Source organism: Armigeres subalbatus, chromosome 1 (genome assembly GCF_024139115.2).
Source record: "Armigeres subalbatus isolate Guangzhou_Male chromosome 1, GZ_Asu_2, whole genome shotgun sequence".
Classification (NCBI taxonomy): domain Eukaryota; kingdom Metazoa; phylum Arthropoda; class Insecta; order Diptera; family Culicidae; genus Armigeres; species Armigeres subalbatus.
The window spans coordinates 215,554,423-215,575,852 of NC_085139.1; the positions used below are offsets into that span (position 1 = coordinate 215,554,423).

Below are 21,430 nucleotides of genomic sequence, written 5' to 3' on the forward strand. Positions count from 1 at the left end.
CACACACAGACATCACCTCGATTCGTCGAGCTGAGTCGATCGGTATATAACACTATGGGTCTCCGAGCCTCCTATAAAAAGTTTGTTTTTGGAGCGAACATATAGCCTTTACGTATACTTTGTATACGAGAAAGGCAAAAAGCTTGTTTACAATAGTTTAATGCGCTTTCATGAAATTAAAAGCCATGAAAATTTAGCGGAATTCCTTTCATTGTTTATGTTTTCAATTAAAGGGGGAAAGAATAAAATGTAAATATCGAAAGACCGAACGAAAGGGAAATAAAATGAAAATGAAAGACGGATGAAAATGAAAATCTCAGGGCAAATGACCTATTTGGGCAAAAATACAATTAGGGCGAATGACCTATTCGGCCAAATGACCTATTTGAGCAAATGACCTATTAGAGCAAAGGACCTATTCGGCAAAGGACCAATTAGGGCAAATAACCTATTCGGCTAAATCACCTATTCGAGCAAATGACTCATTCGGTCAAATGACCTATTCGGCGAAATGGCCTTTTCGGTCAAATGACCTATACGGCCAAATGACCTATTTGGCCAAATGATCTAATTGGGCAAATGATCTATTTCGAGCGAATTATCTATTTCGAGCAAATGACCTATTCGGCCTTATGACCTATTTCGGGTAAATGACCAATCCGGGCAAATGACCAATTCGGGCAAATAACCAATCCGGGCAAATGACCAATTCGGGCAAATAACCTATTCGGCCAAATTACCTAATTGGGCAATTAACCTATTTGGGCAAATAACCTATTCGGTCAAATGACCAATTCGGGCCAATGACCTATTCGGGCAAATATATTTTTTCACATAGCCCCAATGATTACCTAAACGATCGGACGAACCGTTTTCAAGTTATATTTTTCTAAAAGTGTTCAAGGTGTTTTTGCTTAGGCCTTTGTCAAAAATTAGGCTAGAGTCAAAATGGCAAACCAATGATCACAAAGAATGTGTTTGCAAAATTTCAAAGAAATCAAAAAATACAAAAATAAATCGACCTTCGATTTCACAGAGAATTGCTCTAAAGATTTCTCCTAGGGTGCTGGGAATCCATGCTACGGATATGTATGTGTGAAAAACTGATCGTTTGGTGACTAAATCCGCCGTGGAAAAAGTTTTGTATTGGACTGTGTTCACTGGCAAGATTAGTGAAGACTAGGGGTGGTGGAAATTCGCGGCAAAATTTTTATAATTTCGCGGACAGCCAATTCAGAAAATCTGAAAATTCGCGGCAATTTCGCGGTAAATCATATTTCGGTACAAAAAATAAAAAAGACAATGTAGGTTCCATATTTATTTAAATTGTTGCGTTTATTAATTTCAAATATTTTTTTAAATTATTTCTTTGCATTACTGGTCAAAAGCCAATTTTTTCCCGTTAACTTTTGGCGCTGGGAAGTGTTGATTAAATTGTACTGGCAGACACTACGTTCAGCATCTACCGAGTTTCCAGGAATAGACAGATATTTCACCGCTATTTTGAAGTGCTGAGGAAAACGGAAAGAGGCCGAATGAGAAAAAATAGATTTGAAACATGCCACGAGACGATCAACGTTGGGAAACTTTTTTCTCCAAACTTCGCCGATCAATCCCATAATGTGAGCATTGCAGGTCATGTGAATTCGGTAGTAGCCCTTTGAGAATTTCTAACTTTCCTAAAGAATCCATATTTTTTAAAGTCTCTAACTATTTTTACAATTTGAAAGAAAAACAAAATTGTTCTGCAGTTTACTTTTGGCTCAACATTTTACCAATTTCGGACTCGAGTCGCCAAAAAATGCGTTGTTTGTCGAGTTGGTATTGACTAGGTCAAGAAATCTACTGAGGCATTAGAATGGATTAAAATTATTGACGGGAAAGGTTAATCTCGCGGTTTTTCGCGAAAATGTTTAAATTTCGCGGCTAACATCAAATTTCGCGGGTTTTGCAGCTTCCGCGAAATCGCGAATTTCCACCACCCCTAGTGAAAACTAATTTCTCGGTAAAGACTACGACAAGAATCGGACACACTGGTTAGGTGCAGCTACTTCCCATCCGATTCCTTGTAGAGGGTAATTTGGACACCCTAAAAACTGCTGCTGATTATGAAGTGGCTATTAAGAAATTGTATTGTTCAATGCAGGTGTGTCGAAGCTTATCTTATTGGTTAACAAAGCCTGTTGTGAAAAAAATTTGTAAAAATATTTTAATATGGTATTTTGATCATTTAAAATTAGTCCAAAATAGTTCAATTTTGTTTTGGGCGGGGTAAAATGGTCAGGGGTGGGGTAAAGTGAGCAATATTGGAAATAATGCGAATAAGTCGATCAAAATATTTTAAACCAAATACATATTCTTAATAGTATTCAAAATGTTACCTGGCAGGTATAAATCCTTGGGGCTCCCAGGGCTTGTTCAAAATGACAGGGCGTGATTTTTTTTAATATTCAATTGACCATTGCTCAGTGGAATATTACCAGGTTCCTTTGGTTTTTGGATGGTTCGTCAGGAAAGTTTTGAAGAACGGGTCAAATATCATGTTCTGGCCGCAGGAGAAATTCTGGATTATTTGAGGGCATGTCAAAAATGCTAGATTTTGTGCGTCTATATTATTAAAATAGATGAAATGTTGGCCCTTGTTATACTCTTTTACAGAAACTAGAGCTTTTACTGAGTTGATTGATATATGGATAACACAGATCGGATGACAAACATCGAAGATATGGATGTTTCCATGAACGAGGTGCGTTGTATGAAAATATTCGCTCAGGAATGTAGAAATTGTACGAAAATATGTGTGTGGAGCGTAAATGACTAGATCCCCCTTTTCTTCACGGGGCCGTCCAGAAACCACGTGGTCATATAGGGGGGGAGGGGGGGTTTGGAAAATGACCACGATAAGCCACATGGGGGGAGGGGGGGTGTTGCTCTCGAACCACGTGGTTTTTTTTACCACGAAAATTTTTGGTAAATAACAATAGCGGTGTAAAAAATACAAATCATCAAAATTTAATGATTTAATCATTAAACGCAAAGCGCATCTTAGGGCCGATGCCCACGTAGCGTCTTTTCAACTCAGTGTTAAAAAGAATTTAGCATTAAGCATCGAGAAAACCCGGTAACGCAGCGTCGGTCGCAACGCCGATGCATATCTGAGTTATTTGGCCAACTTAGCTTTAGATCCTATTTCCATAAAAAAAATAAACGAAAAAGCAGGTTGCGTTTCAGTCTCAATTTTCACCAAAAAAAATTGGGAAAGAAAAATGAAAAAATATTTTTTTTAAATTCCGCCGCAGATGGTTTTTGGCATCACGCCGCCGACACTTTTGCATCAGCGGACTACAGCTACAATTTTGAAAACTGTTCATGTTTTTACAATAATTCAAGAAAAATCTTCAAAAGAATGTCTTGTGGATATTCAGGAAAAATCCAGTAAAAAAATTTCCTGTAAAAACTTTGACCTTACTTCATACAATCCTGATAAAGTGCTAGCATTCAGAATGTTTTTTGAACAATTTTCTCTGGAAAATTTTGCTTGTAAATTTTGCTACAAATTGGTCATGAAAAAAAACAAAATATCGCCAGTGTAAATGCCGAAAAAAATTCTATGTGAATTCTGTCTGAAAATTCAAAACAGTCTCGTGGGAAATACATATAATTTTCGGTGGAAAAAAATGTTCATATTTTCATATTTTTTTTACATTCTAATGAATTTCTTCGACAAGTTCTTCCGAATCTTCACCAGAAATTCTATTTCATTTCCAAAATAAGTTTTTCGAACATTTTGGGGAGTGCACTTCAAAATGTTTAGTCTCCAGTTAGCCTTACGACCAAAGGCATAGGATTGCCAATCCGGAGATGACGAGTTCGATTCTCGTTCCTGTCTAGGATGTTTTCGGGTGTCAAACATTGTCGACATCCTAGGTATAATGTATCCTTCGTACTTGCTACACAAGATATATAATCGTACAATTGCTGGCATTTAAAACTTTCAATTTATAACTGAGGAAATGCTAAAAGAATAAACTAAGTTGAAAAGCAGACCAACTTCCAGTTGGAATATGGAGCCATAGAAGAAGAAGAAGACTTCTAAATTTTCAAGAAAAATCTTCTGAATTTTCATGAGAAATTAAATAGCCAATGCCACATGAAACACTTTGATATTACCGTTGATTTTTTCGTTTTGGATTTTTGTTTTCAAATTTGGAATTTTGAAATGAAATTTTTACGCTCTTTGTGAATTCTATCACATTTTTAAATTTTCCAAATATTTTTTTTTTCACGGCATTATTTAGAATTTCCACGGAAGAGTCTATGGATTATCTTCAACAAATACTTTGGATTTTCAAAGAATAAATCTTTAGAATTCACAAGGTTCGTGTTTTTTTTTAATTTGCACCATAAATTCTTCCAAAATTTCATGGGAAATTCATTCTTCTTCGGAAAGTCATTTTGATTTCTTTGTAGGTTCAGCTAAACATTGCTTTAAATCTTTACCATGCAAAGAAGCACAAGAAAAGATTTAACTATTTTAAGGAATTTTCACATCAGAAAATCTTTAAAATTTTGATTTAATTTTCTAAGGAATTCCTATTGGAATTGCTTCTAAAGTACAACCTTCACAAGTACTACAAAAGTGCAATTTTTTTCGTTATTTCCACTTGTAAAAACATCGAAATATCCTCGGGAAATTCATTATTGGTGTTTTAGATGAACTTTTCATCGATTTTCTACTGGAAAATCTTAGGAATTTCCATCCGAAATATTTTGGTATATTCCAAATAATTTCTTTTGGAAATTAAAAACTGCTGAAAATTTCTAAGATTATTTTTGAAAACGAAAAATTTCCATTGGAAATTTAGAAGAATTTCCTTTGAAGATTCATTAAATTTCCCCAGGATTTTGAAAAAATCTTTAGATATTCTGTAAAAAAGTAAGCTGGATTTTTTTCCTAATTTATACCGGAAGTTCTTCGAATTTGATGTTTATTGAATTTTCATCGTAAATATGCATTTAGGAACCGTCTACGGATTCTTCTAGTTCTTCAAAATTTCTTCCGAACCTTTTTTAGGAACTTTTCCACAGAACTTCGAAAAAAAAAATCGTTGAAATACTGAAGATTTTTCCGTGGAGACTCCGAAGAATTTCTTCTAACTATTCTGAAGGGTTTCCCTTGCAACACCAGAATAATTATTCTTGAAAATTAGGAAGATCTTGGAATTTAAAATTCATCCAAGCAATACATGTAGGAAATTATTTAGGATTAAGAAGCCTGGTTCTTATGATATTGAATAATTAGGCTAATTGATCGAAAAATTTAATAATGCACCTAATTAGAACATTTAGGTGCATTTTTTAATTTTTCGATCAATAATGCACAAAATTCTAGTAGTGCGTATGAAAAAGGTTATGACATAGAGAAGTTTGCATTTAAAAAATCAACATGAAATTCTAAATAAAATGCTTTTAAATTCATAAAAGGGTCTTAGAACTAAGAAGAGTCCGGCGATATGAAAAAAGTGGCAGTGTTCCAGAAAAAACACTACAATTCCTAAAACAATCTAGGTAATAAATAGTGTTATAATAACGATTGAAATTGAATTCCAAAACAAATCTCAACCCTTTCAGGACGGATGGGTCATATATGCCCAGCGTTTTAGATTGTCTATTAAATCACAAAAGAGAGCTAGACCACCATTTTCTTCAGTAAAATTGTTCATCTAGATATTGGTTTTACAGAAAAAATATGGGAGCTCAAATTTGACTGACCCTGAAAACTCAGTTATCCGAAACTTTGGGAAGATTTCGATTCTAAGAGCATGCAAATGAAGTTGAAATGTTTGAATCATTCTGAACACTCAGATAAGATGGGTCATCCTGAACGTTAAGCCAGTGATTGCTCTCAAGTTCAGCCCACGACTTCTCGGGTGATCAATCATGACATTTGTAATGTCCTCATCATCGGTATGTACCCAATCCGATGAAATAAGCATATGATCCTAATTTCCATTAACATGAGATCTAAGAGACAAGGTACCCAAAATTATCTTGAGTCAACATCAAGCTGCACAATGACTATGCCTTTTTTGTAGGGCCTTAGAAGCACTCGGACTTGGATGATTAAGTAGTTCAAACAATACGACTTCCAGGACGTTTTTTAAAACCTAAAAGTGTTGTATAACCTAAGTCGAGTCAAGTACGAAACACTGAAGACGACCTTACTGTTGAGGTCGAAATACGTATCTGTCAAGGTACAATCAAGTGGTGGAATTAAATGGGAAGGTACAAACTCGTCTTATGACAAGTAAAGACATTCCATTAAAAAGCTCAACATAATTTTTTTAACTAAAAAGTCTGTACTGCTGTCATACGCATATTTGTCCCATGTTTGGTGGGATTTCCTATGTACATGGGACAATTATGCGTAGAACGGCAGTGTAGTAGCTTGTACAAATAACAATGAATTATTGGCAGTGGCTGATTTTCTACTCGCCGCAGCCACATCCAGGCGCTATAGTATATGCACAAAATAGCCAGCAAGAGTTAACCGCCAGAAATTTGTATGGCGAAAGACATCTAACGCTGGTTTTCTCAAAATTAGGAACTTTTCATGAAAAACTATTTGGTACCGGTTATGAGGGATGGTGTCCGCTACTACGCATACCAAATATTTTTTCGATTAAAGTGCTTAATTTTGAGAAATCGTACCTTAGATGCGTTTCGCCATACTGATTTCAGAAAGTTAACTCCTTGTGTGCCGTTGTAAGCACGCTCAAAGCAGTCGATTCATTGTCATATCAACCCAATGGACCTAATGGGATATTATATCATACATCATTCATAATTTGGTTAATTGGATAAATCGAATGATCCGAACTCCAAAATGATAATTGATCTATAATAAATTCATTCTTTTATGAGTCGCTTATGAAAAGACCATTAACTGAAGCATATTCGAGATATGGAATAGAAGTTCCTTGGGAAATTATTCGAAAGACATCAGAGTGACCGAGAAAATATGTTTAGTATGGCATCATTGGATTCCACGAGTCAATATCAAAATAAAATTTCAATGAAGAATTAGAAATTTTGAGAGATGAGCCAGCTCTAGATTATTTTCAGAGAAAAATAGAAATTTCCCATAATAGAATTGGAAATTGCCAATAAAGAAATCAGGGTATGAGTATTAAATAAATATAGAATTACTGCAAATAATGCAAAATTTCCATAAACAGTTGAAAATTTTCCACAAAATAATAATAAATTAGCACTTGTAAAAGCAAAAATTGCAATTTTGTATTTAAAAAAATCACCAATAAAGAAATTAAAAAATATAGGGATATTTTGGAAAATTTCTAAACCATTACAAATTTTTCTCGAAATTTTTATAACATATTCGCGAGTCCGCATTTTTAGGTATCCTCCTGATGCATCGAAGGTATGCGAGTTCTAGATAACCTAATACCTGATACACATTAGAACATGATAACATCATAAATTCTTCGAAATAATGAAAATTTATAATTTCCATGCTGGGTTTTAGTTTGATTTTGAATCAGTTGAAATTGTCCATCTTCAAAATTGATCGGATTAACCATATGTTTTAGTTACATAGGTTTTTTTTAAATTTTTGTGCTTGAAAAAAAAACCACGTGGTCAAAGGGGGGGGAGGGGGGGGTCTGCCAAATGACCACGATAGACCACATGGGGGGAGGGGGGGGGTTGAAAATCTTCAAAAATATGACCACGTGGTTTCTGGATGGCCCCCACCCTCTGATTAAGGTTGAAATTTGAGCTAGTTTGTCTCCATTTCTCTGTCAGAATATTGCTCACTTTACCCCCAGGCGACATGACCAATTTACCCCATAGCTACATGTTTTTCAAATAACACCTAAACTATGAAAAACAATTAAAAAACTATCTTTCATTAACCTGTTCCGCTTCATAACAAGCAAAATGAATTATGTGAACGATATTTTGGTTTAGGTTTAGGTTTAGCTAGTAGTAGCTCAGAGTTTTCATGGCTTAAATGCAACAGTGCCGAAAATACATCAAACTAGCATTCTGCGAGAGCGCGCAGAATTTTGCTAAAATCTAGCGGTTAAATAGATATTTCATGACTTGAAATAGCTCGGAGAGCATGAAATACTAAATTTATGGTGTAGCATGGATAATAATACGATAAATCCATAAACAGGGGATAAACAAGCCGTTACCCACTTTACCCCGCCTGTCCACTTTACCCTCGCTACCCCTATAGTTTCGCAATTTAAGTCAATTATGAAGTAGCAATTACAAATTGATTGGTTTGAAATGAAAATATGCTTGATTTCATTACAGTAAAGTATCAATGTTTTTGATTTGTCGATGAAAAGTTTGTATGATTTCTTTAGAAGATTTGGAATTTTATTATTGAAAGTGCTATTTTGTTTCAGTTTTATGGAAAATTATAGTGTTGCTATTGCTTTCACATTATTTTTCTTATAATCAATTTTGAAGGACGGAGACGAGCCAGCCTCGGGCTGAAAGTCTCCTTAATAAAGACACAAAAAAAAATAAATATGAAGTAGTTCTTCTGAACAATAACTTTCCTATATAATCGATAGTTTTGTCATGAACTGAAAGACATGCATAAATGATTTTGGTTTTAATATTCAGATTAAAAAAATTGTACTGACTACCAACCACTCATTACTGAATTACTTCCTCAATTGTTTCTAGGCAGTTGGTGTTGAAACCATTAGCGCGCCATTCGAATCATATCGAATTGCCCTTCGCAGACAAACTTCTAGACCACCCTCAATTTGCTCCCACTGCAGTTTAACACCGGATGAACTGCGCGCCACTCAATTGCAAACAAAACAGTCCAATTTGAAAGCCACCGAAGCGTAAAGTTCGGCTTGTAGCACCTCGAGTTGTAGTTAGCGAGGCTTTATGTTCCATCATTTTCGACCATTATTGCTTCCAGTCAGTAGCACAATGCAGGAACATTTCACGGTTTTGAAGTGTCAAGACCAATAAAATTCCTATAAAGAAGCGTACCACTCTGACGCTTCAAAATAACGAGCTTCTTGATGAGCCACTGTTCATTGACACCCGCAGTCACAATGTCCAATTTGAAAAATCTGTGACCTTCACGCGATGTATTCAGTGATCCACCAACGCACGCCAAGAAGTTAAACAACAACCGAGTTCGGAAGGTGGATCAAACACGGCTTGGATTGTTGTACTTTTATTGCCACAAACAATGATGATGATCGTTTTAATTCGGTTGGTGTAATCCCATAGAAAAAAATAACAAATTGGTGACTCAATCTTAGCCGGTTGACGTTCCATTGGTGGGCCATAATTTTGATGTACTTCTTCCGAACGTTTTGAATCAGATTAGTAAAGTAATTGCTTAATTTTAGATGTTGGACGCTCAGCATTAATCGTTTTGACAACAATACGGAATTACTGCTACTTCGCACATCTAAATCTCAGTAAGTGACCAATTAGAGCTGTCCGATGTGTCTCCGGATCGCAGCCATCTAAATTGATTATGAAAGTCTCGGACAGGTTTTCCTGCTCACTTAGCGTCTCTCAATTGCGCAGCTCATCTTCACCGATGCAATCAGGGCTCGGTTGATTCACCTTGTGCCATCGCCAGCATCGATCAGCGATCGACCGTGTGTGTGTGATCTATTTCGATTCATCGAGCCATGGACTTGATCGTGGACGTCCGAACATGCCGGTGCGTTACGGTTTCTCAGGGTTGCCCCAGCTGTTTGGAGCAAATTACGGACGAGAACTTGCGGATCGGTTTCCCGCTCGATCGACTGAGTTGCAAAACGCATGGCAATGATCGCACTGACCGGCAGTGGCAGTAGCAAGTCACTCACTCGCGGTGGCTGATTACCGTCATCTTCGCGGTTCGTAGACTTTGCGATGGAGATGATACAGCAATTACGGGCCGATGCGATGGGCTGAGCCAGTCAGCGTAATTGATAGTGAAAGTCGCGTGAGTGCGGCACAGTGAACTTGAGTCTGAAAACGGATGCAATACTTCGAATAGGTGAGGTGCTGCCGTAGAGTCAAGTTGATGGACGGTTGGGAACTTTCAAATCGACCTTGAGAAAGAGTGGCCGGCAGATGCTTCTCCGAGGGTGCGTTCTCTACTTTGTATGAGGTGGTAATTATTGGTGCGATCTTGATCTACAATGTAGTAAATTAGAGATACCTTATTATAAATAGAACTTAATGAGGTATACCAAGGACGAGTCGAGTTAAATGAAGTACAAAAGAATGAAGCCTGATTTGTTTCAAGAACACGCATGTTAAAATTCGATAAAAAAAGTACATATTTTTATTCTTTGGGCCGTTACAAATATTTAATTAACTTTTTGTCCTACTGGCTTCCGAAAGGTCAAGGGGGGGAGGGGCGATAATGAAAAATAAATATTAAATCTACCTATCTCTACATATAAAAATTAATTTACCTAATTTTCTAATTTCCTTATTCGACTCAATACTCAATATTGTTCTCCCTTGCTTCATCAACACAATCAACGACACGTTAACAGTACTGACATATGCTACCTCAGTCTCCATCATTCGAAAGGTTCATCTATTACGCCGCGCCGCACCGTTCGTATGGGGTTAAATGCGCGTTACCGTAACATTTCCCCGACCCGTAAGGCTGGTCGGAGCACTGTTCAGCCCAGCTTTACTCTCGTTAACGTCTAAACGCGCCAAGTTTGCTACAGGCCGATGTACCACGCCATCCGCTGTTTGTACCACTGCAGAACGAATTCTTCCATCTTTCCCTTTCACAATATCCATCCGTCACGTATTTTTTTCCCACGATCACGACTAAATTTCCAACTTACACAGGCTTCGTCTCTGCGAATCATTTTGTACGACGTGCGATGGTTGGCATATACTCCTTCACCCAACGGCGCCAGAATTGATCTACCATCACTCGACACAGATTCCAATCATTCCTGCAGGCCATCTTAGGATCGCCCAGCGTTTTAGGAGTTTGAACCAGACCTGATGAGCTTAGAAGGAGGCTTCCTGTTGCGATGTTTCCAAGGGAATATAAGTTAGCGGCCTCGAATTGATTATACTTTCAGCTTCAACCTTCAACGTTGCTAGCGTCTCCTCGTTTGGAGTTCGCCGCAAGCGCCGAGTCATTCCGAGTGAGTGATCTCGAGATGGATTTCCCGAGTCGTTATACACGTCTTAACTCGTTCACGATAGTCTCGCCATTTGCATGTAAATATCGTTCGTGATACCATTCAACCAACAGTCGCGTCACTGTATGCTCCTTTGGCAGTATAATAGGAAACTTCGTATCAAACGAGGCAAAACTCGCTGCTGAAATTCGGCTATCTGAACGCACAATTCCCGTACTATCCATATAACTTGCGGATTTTTCTGGTTCTCTAAACTCCCACATGGAATCTTGGTTGGCTGCCACTTGCTTTCGTTAATGCAGACACCTCGTCAGGGTACTGCTCAAGCTGCACCCATCGGAAAATTGTGTTCTCCGCCTTTCCTAATTCCTCTCGAGGTGAAACATCTCCTTTAGATCTGCACAGATAGCAATCCGCCTCTCTCGAAAACCAAAAAGAACGTCTAGCAACGTTTTGAGAAAATCTGGACCTTTCAATAATATTGTATTCAGCGAGATGTCATTTACTTTTACCGCAGCATCGCAAAAGATTCGAATCTTGGACGGTTTTTTGGGTTTATGATAACTCCCAGTGGCAAATACTACATTCTTCGTGGATCAGACTCTTCAAGCTCTTCTGGAGTCGCTTTATGGATATGTCACTTTTTCTGAGATTCAAACAATTGTCTTCTCACACTTTCACCGATTACTGGATCTTTTTGCATACGCTGGTCTAGGCAGCGTAGACGGCGGACAACCATAGAGTAACTATCGGGAAATTCGAAGATATCAATTTTCCAAAGGATCCCTGTCTCAAAACGCCGTCCGACTCGCTTAGTAGTTTCTTCCAAAATACGGTTCGCTCGTTGTACTTCCGCTGACTCCGGCCGCGCAACATCCATTATACCCAGACTTTCGACCGAAAAGAACTGCTCTACTAGTTGATGTAATGATTCATTCACAGATGTGAAAAATCTGTGCTGTATTAGCAGTCTGATCCACTCCGGACCCGTATACTCGCCAGGTTGACCATCTCGCATATTAAGTGTCGAAGTGACGTGTGCGTTGTCATTTCCTATGAGAATACGAGGAACTGCGCGATCGTAGCTCTCAACTGGCAATCCTTTGAGGTAAAGGTATGCTTTAACTAATTCTGCAAACCGTAGTGTCTGCTTTGGAAGTTCTAACTTGCTCACAGTTCACATTTTGCCGCACCTCGCCTTCGGTCAGCTGGTCATCATTTCTCGTGGAATGTAGCAAAGGGTTATGACGACGTTGGCACCCATTGCTATCGCATTATCTACGAATTTTACACAGGCGCCTCCCATGTGCATTGTGCATCAATACAAAGCCGGCACAATCCGAACTGTTGTACTATCTTCCACCGATTCCAGACAATCTTTCACTCGATGATCCGGATCTTTATAGATGAGACAGGTGGCGCTTGATGAGATTTGCTCTTCCTTCTTCGGGACTGTATAAACGTTTTGGCGCCGGTACCTCTCGTATTTTCTGCAATAATGTGTGGATCAGTAGCTAAGGCCTTCCATAGAGCATCTGCAGCGTAGCTAGAACATGTGGAACACTCGGCTTTGCACTGACTCAAGTGCGTGTCCCTTCAGACATCGCTGCAGCCTAGCTAAATTCTCAGCATCCGAAAATCCGCACGTCTACGTGGAATTCACGTACGAGCTGATGAACAGCGGCCAGTCTTCAGGATTTCCAGAAAACGTTGGTAACTCCTTGGTCATCACCTGCCTTGCTGCCAATTGTCGGGTTAAAGGTCCACATTCTGCTTGCTCCTCATACGTCGAAAGCTGCTCTACTGGTGGCAGTACTTTGTTAATGGGTCGCTCCCGGGTCACTTGGCCTCCTGGCTGGGTTGACTGTATCCTCGAACAACAGTTTGGAAGAAATGGAATTGATTGCGATAGCGGTTGCGTATTAGACGGTCGGGGAAGTAACCCTGGCAATAAATATTCTACTGTCACTGAGCCTCTTCTTTGACTGGTGCAAATTTACTGTACTTCAGACTGACGTATGGTTAAAGGAAAATGCAAATCTTCATTTCGCGAATATGCCGTTTGACTGTCACAGATTGATTGGTTGAAGTAAGGGAACGAAGGTCGTAGGTCGGAAGAAACCTGAGAATTTATGACTTTTGGGAGGATATTGAGTTGTTTCTGCTGTACATAGGGGGAGGGAGTGATACAAGGCTTATCCCTACCAAGTGTGAGTGCGGATGTGTTTTCTTTTCGCTCAATTTGGCCTCCTAATATTGACCCAATAACTGCCTGTCCTAACGACTTACTTGACGACGGTTTATCTAGAATACCCTCTTCATTGCTAGTTGGTTGCTGCATGCCGTCCTAGCTTGTACACTGACTGCCGTCGCTTCTTCGTTATTTTGGACGATTTTACGGTGTCTTCCCCGAAGGAGCCACCACTGTTGTTGAGGATGGCAGCGGACTGTACTGCGCTGGTGTTCCTCGGTGGGTGCTCGCGTTCCTCTCGGGAACCGAGCGAGTGGGAGCAGGACCCTTGCGTTCCTTCCCGGGATGGCTTCGCCTCATGAAGCCACGGGGGTGGGTTGAGCTGGACTAGCGCCCTGGCTAGCAGCAACCGAAAACTATTTTTCATTAACTCTTAGCCTTGATAAAGGCTAATTATTTTAATTAACTCTGTTGGTGGGACTGGAAGGGCAGTGGGTGGAAGCAAACACGGGAAAACACTTCAAACAACTATATTCATTTTCTTCTCCATACTTCAACACTTTACTGCCATAAGGCAGCTTCTTCTTCTTCAGCTTCTGTTGTTGCTACTCGGCTCGTCGCGGCCTCGTTAGTACCCGGTCGGCAGCCAGCTTGCGATCAAGCCGTCTCGCTCGCGCTCGGCTCACTCCGTTGGTCTCGATGCTTTGATGTTCGCTTGCTGCTCGTCCTGCTGTCGCTCCCGTGGTCGAATGAAAACTGAACGCCATCTTGCTGTCGTGCCTCCGTATATGTATACGAAAAGCTGCCGGTGACGCTGGAACGGGTGGGCTTTCGGTGTGGATAATTTTGATGGGCGGAGCCTCGTGTGATGCAAGATTGGTCTTCTTAATCTGATGTTGCGGCTAGACATTCAGTTCGGTTGGGAATGAACTGAACATCCTTCCCCAGGCAAAATGTGGAATTTGTGAAAGTAAGCTCATTATCTATTATAGGCAAAGGCGCAAGTTTGTGTATGGGTCGTCTATATGTACCAGTTTTAGTTTTAACATCTACCACTTAGGAATGGGCGTTTTTCGGAAAAATATCGATACTGCCGAATCGATGTTTTTATTGTCGAAAAATCGATGCCGAAAAATATCGGCGTTGAAACATCGATATTCCTATATATCGATACGCCCGAAAAATTAAAAGCACGAGCAAAAAAAAAAAAAAAAACAGGGTTAGTTTAGATTTTTCATTTCAGGTCATCGAATCGCACATCAAAGTTTCGCTGTTTCGCAGTTTTTAACAGATTGTGCTATATTTTTGGAATTCAAAAAATCGAAATCCGATATCCGCTAGAAAAAATCGATACAGTCAAATATCGAACTTAAAAAAATCGATACGAAATATCGATTAATCGGAGCGAAAATATCGATTCTCGATATATCGTATCGGTATCGCCCATTCCTACTACCACTCTTACCAGGTTATCTGTTCCAGGATGCACTGTCTCCACTATCCCCAATTTCCAGCATTGCGGGGGCAAATTGTCATCCTTTAGCACAACAATCATACCCGGTTTTACGTTGTTCTTCTGTTTGGTCCACTTTCCGCGCACTTGTAGCTCGTTGAGGTATTCTCTCGACCATCGCTTCCAGAAATGTTCTCGAAGCTGTTGGATGTGCTGCCAGTGGGATAATCGATTTGTAGGAACGCCTTCCACAGATGGCTCCGGAATAGCCAATAACGGGCGATTAATGATGAAATGTCCAGGGGTCAAAGCTTCTGGTTCCGTCGGGTCGTTAGATAGGGAATATAATGGTCTCGAGTTGAGGATTGCTTCTATCTGGCACAATAGGGTGGATAGTCCGGAAAGCGTTAAAGAGGTTGTCTGGTAAACCTTTTTCAGCACTGTTTTCACACTTTTCACGCCGGCCTCCCAAAGTCCCCCGAAGTGTGGGGCGTTTGGGGGTATTGTCCTCCATTCGATCTGCTTCGCTTGACAATATTCAAAGATCTTCTTCTGGGTAGCCTCCTGCTGAAACAGCTGATATAACTCATTCAACGCAGATCTCGCTCCGATGAAGTTTGTGCCATTGTCACTGAACATCTGCTTTGGATATCCTCGCCTGGATACGAAGCGTTGAAGGGCGGCCATGAACGAATCCGTTGACAAATCTTCGACGGCCTCCAAATGAATGGCTTTCGTCACCATGCACAGGAAAACACAGATGTACCCTTTAACTGGAACTGCTCGTCGCACCGATTGCTTGACGAAAATGGGACCTGCAAAGTCAAGTCCTACCCTCTCAAAGACTGGTGCTGGAGTAATCCGACTTGGTGGTAAATCTCCCATCTGCTGATCGATAGTAATGGGTTTGGTTCTAAAACAGGTTACACAGTTTCTCAGAACCTTTCGAATCGTTGATCTTGCGTTGATCAACCAGAACTGTTGTCGTAAAAGATAATGCACACTGGTACAACCAGCGTGGTAGTTCTCTCGATGAACTTCAGCAATCAAACGGTGCACAATGGGACTCTTGTTAGGTAGGATTAACTGATGCTTCACTCCAAATGGGAGCTGAGAATGACTCAGCCGTCCACCAACTCGCAGCAAATCTCCTTCCAAAAATGGCTTCAAATTGTTAAGACGATGATTAGGAACATTTGATCTCACACACTCAATTTCCTTGGAGAACTCCTGGTGCTGGATTGCTCCGACTATAACGTTTGAAGCGGTTCGAAGTTCTGGAATGGTAAGGTACCTGGACGCCAAACGATCTTCCTTCTTCCTTCTAGCGTTTGACAGGAACCGAAGCATGTAGGCTACGATGCGCTGTGTCTTCCGAAATGAAGCGAACTTAGTTAATAGCGGGAACTCGTCGTATTTCATCACCGATAGTGCGGCCATGTCTGCTTTCAGCTCCGGTATTTCACATTCCTGTAGCGATTTTGGCCGTTCTTCACGATAGTCGATGATGCGTAGATAGGGTGGACCATTCCACCATTGGTCGTTAATGATCAAGTCGTTGGCGGACTGCCCTCGAGTGACTGTATCAGCGGGATTAAGATCCGTACGAACATACTTCCAATTGTAGCGATCGTTGGACGTAATAAGATTGCAAAGAGGTTTACGCAACCATGCCAGAACAACTTGGCCAACTCAGACCATAAGACAATGGAAGGAAATTCATCTCCAAAGCTGCTTCTACCTTGGTAACCAGTCTTGATAGAAGAAGAGCAGCTAGTAATTCCTTTCTTGGGATTGTCAGAGGGGAAATGGGTGCTATTTTTGACTTAGCACTGACTAGTCTAAGTGATGCGGTTCCATCAGAACATATTGACCGAACATACACGCAAGCTCCATATGCTCGTTGCGAGGCGTCCGCAAAGCCATGCAGCTCGTAGCTAACGGCACGGGATAGTAACACTTGACGTGGGATATGAATTTGCTCCGACGATGGCAATGCTGCTAGAAATTTTCTCCACTCCTCCAGAAGGCTGCCATCTAATGTATCATCCCATTTCAGTTTACTAATCCACAACTTTTGCATGACTATTTTAGCCAACACGACTACAGGAGAAATTAGCCCAAGAGGATCATAAATCTTGGCGATTTCGGATAGTACCTGACGCTTAGTGGGTCGGTTGACCTGGGATGGAGCTGATGAGCAAAACAAAAAATCGTCAGTTGAAGGATTCCACATCAATCCTCTTAACGTCTTAATAACTTCGTTGACCTCATTGTCACTGAATGAAACACACCTATATCTATCGTCGCTAGCAATGGGGGACAGTAGTCGGCCGGTATTGGATGACCACTTATGAAGGTGCATACCGCCAGCCTTTAATAGGGCTATCAGTTGATCTCGAATTTCACACGCCTGGTAAAAGTCATCAGAACCGAAAAGAGCGTCATCAATGTAGATATTCTTCTCGACGACCAAAGAAGCCAGTGGAAACCTTTCTCGTTCATCACGTGCAAGCTGCAGAAGAGCCTGAGTAGCCAAGAAGGGCGCTGCTGCGGTGCCATAGGTCACAGTTGAGAGCTCAAGAACACGTAATGGATCGTCGGACGACTTCCTCCAAAAAATCCGCTGTAGTGGAGTGTGATCACGATCTACCGAAATCTGACGATACATCTTGGACACATCTGCACTCATGACGTAGCGGTACTTTCGAAAACGTAGGATGATGGACAAAAGATCACTTTGCACAGTGGGGCCTATCATCAAGACATCATTGAGTGACAGACCAGAAACCTTTGCGGAAGCGTCGAAAACAACGCGGCATTTGGTTGTTGTATTAGAAGGGCGTAGAACGGCGTGGTGAGGCAGGTACCATTTCAACAGTCCAGGGGGGTCATCACGTTCCATAACTTCTCGACAGTGTTCGAGGGTTTCGTACTCGTCCATGAAGTCATCATACTGGGCTTTCAAATCCGGATGGCGTTGCAGTTTCGACTCGAGCATGTAGAACCTTCGCAAAGCCATGGTGCGGGAATCCGACAGCTGCGAAGCGACATCCTTCAATGGGAGTTGAACGATGAAACGACCAGTGTTGTCTCGACGATAGGTTGTAGCAAACTGTGCTTCACACTGCTCTTCCTCGCTGGAAACAACATCCTCTGTTGACACACTTTCTACCTCCCAAAACTTCTGCATCAGCTCTTCCACTGGATCAACACGAACAGCACAGGAATGTAGTGCAAGATTGGACATTGAACTCTCTAATAGCTTTCCCCCAACTAACCAACCTAATTTGGAATCATGAAGACTAGGAAGGTTGTCGTTCAATTTCAAACAACCTGGTTTCAAAATTTCGTAAAACCAATCCATTCCAATGAGCAAATCAACTTGGCTAGGCTCATGGAAGGATGGATCAGCCAGTTTTAGACCATGAGGAATTTCCCAATTCTCCAAATTTATCTTGACCGACGGAACGTGTCCAGTAATCTTAGGAGAGACCAAACAATTCAGCGTGAAGGAAAAATCATTTGATCTAGAGTGGACGTTTATGGTACATTTTTGTCTAATTGTCGACCGTACACTGCCTATGCCTGTTATCGGAATGCTTACTTCTTCCACACTAATACCAAGAGTAGCGGCTAATGATTGAGAGATAAAACTCACCTGGGATCCGCAGTCTAGCAGGGCTTTGCACACACGAGGCCGCTCTTGATGGTCCATGACGTTGACAAGGGCAGTGAGCAACACCACCTGACTCGCTGGATTCGTCGGATTGCTGGAATGTGCTGCTGTTACTAATGGCTGATGGTCGAGACTTCCGTTCCCCGAAGCATTGTTGCTGGGTCCTGGAACACTGGTTGTTGCGTTCAAGTTCGTTGAAGATTTCGTTCTGCTGGGTTGTTCTGCCGGCTTTTCCAGGTGGAGAAGCGTGTGGTGCCTCTTGTTGCATCTTGAACAGGCTTTCTTCGATGGGCAATTCTTCACACCGTGGCCATTGCGCAAGCAATTGTAGCAGGCATTCTTCTCCTTTACTCGCGACAATCTTTCACTCACACTGTAGCCATTAAACACTGAGCACTTGTATGTAGCATGGTCTCCGTCACACATGGTACATCTAGGATCTGATGCTGGAGAAGCTGTCGCTGCGTTGGCCTTGGGATATGCTTGCTTCCTCGCTGATTTACCAGTTGCTTGTAGGTTCTTGACTTCGTTGGTTGTGGTGTAGCACCTCTCCAGTACTGAAACGTGGTCTTTCAAGTACTGGATAGTATCCTCGTAGCTTGGCAGTTCTCCTCGCTTGATAGTCGACTCCCACTGTTTCTTGGTTGTCGGATCCAGAGCACGAGAGATCAGGTGGACGATGATGAGTTCGGAGACACCAGTTAGCTCTTGGCCAAGAAACTTCAAGTTTTCCACATGGCTATTGATGGATTCGACCAAAGTTCTCAACTCACCGAAATCCTCCTTGGAAAGTTTCTTCGATCCCAGCAAACCAGCGATGTGGATGTCGATCATTCTTCGCTTGTCCTCGAACCTTTCTTCCAGTAATTCCCAGGCGTGGGCGTAGTTTCCATCGCTGATCGTTTTTACGTCGATTATTCCAGCAGCATTCCCGACGAGAGCCTTCTCAAGGTGATACAACTTGATCCGTGGAGCTTCATTCGTTCGATCGACTGCATCGCGGAACATGATCTTGAATCGTTCCCAGTTCTCGTACCTTCCATCGAAGGTGGGAATGGTACGAGGAAGGGATTGCTGGATGATCACTGGTTGCTGATTCACTGCAGGTTGTGCTGGCATCATTGCTGTCGGTGCAACCAACCGCTCGAGAAGGGTTTCGAGCATGATTGACACTTCCTCGTGCAACGTTTCGAAGTGCGAGAATTTCGCATTCTGCTCTTCCTGCTTACCTGGCGGAAGACACGCCACTACTTGCTGGTGGAACTGATGGTACTCGTTGTAGCTGCTTTCCACCTTCCGAATGTACACTTTCACTTGAGCTGACGGGATCTCAGTCTGGTCAGCTTCGGCTTGAAGCAAGATGTTCCTTATGCGCGTGATGTTGCCTTGTGCCGTACCACGCATTTGGATCAGCGTGCCAGCATCTGCATCTGCTTCTTCACTACCCATGTCGGGCTTCTTCATTGGCTTCTCTTTGTCATTTTCACTTCACAAGCTTCACTTATTGTTCGACTTCTTGATACACTTTTATCACTTATAGTCTTTAGTCTGTTTTTATTTCACTCACTTTGTTGTTTCCGTGTTTTACTTAAAACCACCACACGTCGCAATCCAACCAATTGTCGATGACACGATGACACTCCGAATCCCCAAAGCGATTTGAGGATCCGGCTCGAACGGACCAATTCCTATGTTGAGGATGGCAGCGGACTGTACTGCGCTGGTGTGCCTCGGTGGGTGCTCGCGTTCCTCTCGGGAACCGAGCGAGTGGGAGCAGGACCCTTGCATTCCTTCCCGGGATGGCTTCGCCACATGAAGCCACGGGGGTGGGTTGAGCTGGACTAGCGCCCTGGCTAGCAGCAACCGAAAACTATTTTTTATTAACTCTTAGCCTTGATAAAGGCTAATTATTTTAATTAACTCTGTTGGTGGGACTGGAAGGGCAGTGGGTGGAAGCAAACACGGGAACTCAACTTAAACAAATGTATTCATTTTCTTCTCCATACTTCAACACTTTACTGCCATAAGGCAGCTTCTTCTTCTTCAGCTTCTGTTGTTGCTACTTGGCTCGTCGCGGCTTCGTTAGTACCCGGTCGGCAGCCAGCTTGTGATCAAGCCGTCTCGCTCGCGCTCGGCTAACTCCGTTGGTCTCGATGCTTTGATGTTCGCTTGCTGCTCGTCCTGCTGTCGCTCCCGTGGCCGAATGAAAACTGAACGCCATCTTGCTGTCGTGCCTCCGTATATGTATACGAAAAGCTGCCGGTGACGCTGGAACGGGTGGGCTTTCGGTGTGGATAATTTTGATGGGCGGAGCCTCGTGTGATGCAAGATTGGTCTTCTTAATCTGATGTTGCGGCTAGACATTCAGTTCGGTTGGGAATGAACTGAACAACTGTAGAGCTAAACATCTTAGAATTGCTGCACCTTACTAAAGGAACTCTGTTCAAAAACTGCGCTGTGACCTTCGTCATGCTCCTCCTTCATTACATCCCCCACTGAGACATTGCCGAATCGCAGCTTAGTGTTCATTAAGCACTTCCATAGTTATTAACTGCGAGGTTTCTAAGCCAAATTGCCATTTCTGCATTCGTATATCATGAGGCTAACACGATGATACTTGTATGTCCAGAGAAGACAAGAAAATTTCCAATCCGAAAATTGTCTAGACCGGCACCAGGAATCGAACCCAGCCACCCTCAGCATGGTCTTGCTTTGTAACCGCGCATCTTACCGCACGGCTAAGGAGGGCCGGAGGGCCCCAATACTCTTCCTCTACCAGCTCGATCACCTCCCTCAAACGGAATGACTCATCTAATACCGTCTGTTCCAGCTGAAGTTGAAGCTGCTCCAACTCAGCTTCTTTTTGTTGTCGTTCCTCCATCTTCCGCTCATGCTCCCAACGTTTGAATTCTATGCGCTTCGATGCT

At 41.7% G+C, this 21,430-nt stretch overlaps 2 protein-coding genes across 5 annotated transcripts in view; one reads left to right on the top strand and one right to left on the bottom strand.

Annotated features, from left to right (window-relative positions):
• The window catches only part of LOC134205763 (uncharacterized), a 474,885-nt gene that overhangs the window by 51,441 nt on the left and 402,014 nt on the right, over positions 1-21,430 (top strand). The window lies entirely within an intron of this gene.
• On the bottom strand, positions 13,977-19,952 carry LOC134206984 (uncharacterized). The gene is made up of 4 exons (XM_062682726.1): positions 18,486-19,952; positions 16,704-18,308; positions 14,837-16,438; positions 13,977-14,273 (listed from the first exon to the last, which is right to left on the bottom strand). The coding sequence occupies exons 1-4, from the start codon at positions 19,950-19,952 to the stop codon at positions 13,977-13,979; spliced, it is 4,971 nt and encodes a 1,656-aa protein (XP_062538710.1).

Coding starts and splice junctions, on each gene's coding strand:
- LOC134206984 (XM_062682726.1), bottom strand. CDS start 19,952: ATGGGTAGTGAAGAAGCAGATGCAGATGCTGGCACGCTGATCCAAATG. Junction 18,309..18,485: donor TGCTAGACTGCGGATCCCAG/GTGAGTTTTATC, acceptor GTCTCTCCTAAG/ATTACTGGACACGTTCCGTC. Junction 14,274..14,836: donor ATCCTGGAACAGATAACCTG/GTAAGAGTGGTA, acceptor CTGAATGTCTAG/CCGCAACATCAGATTAAGAA.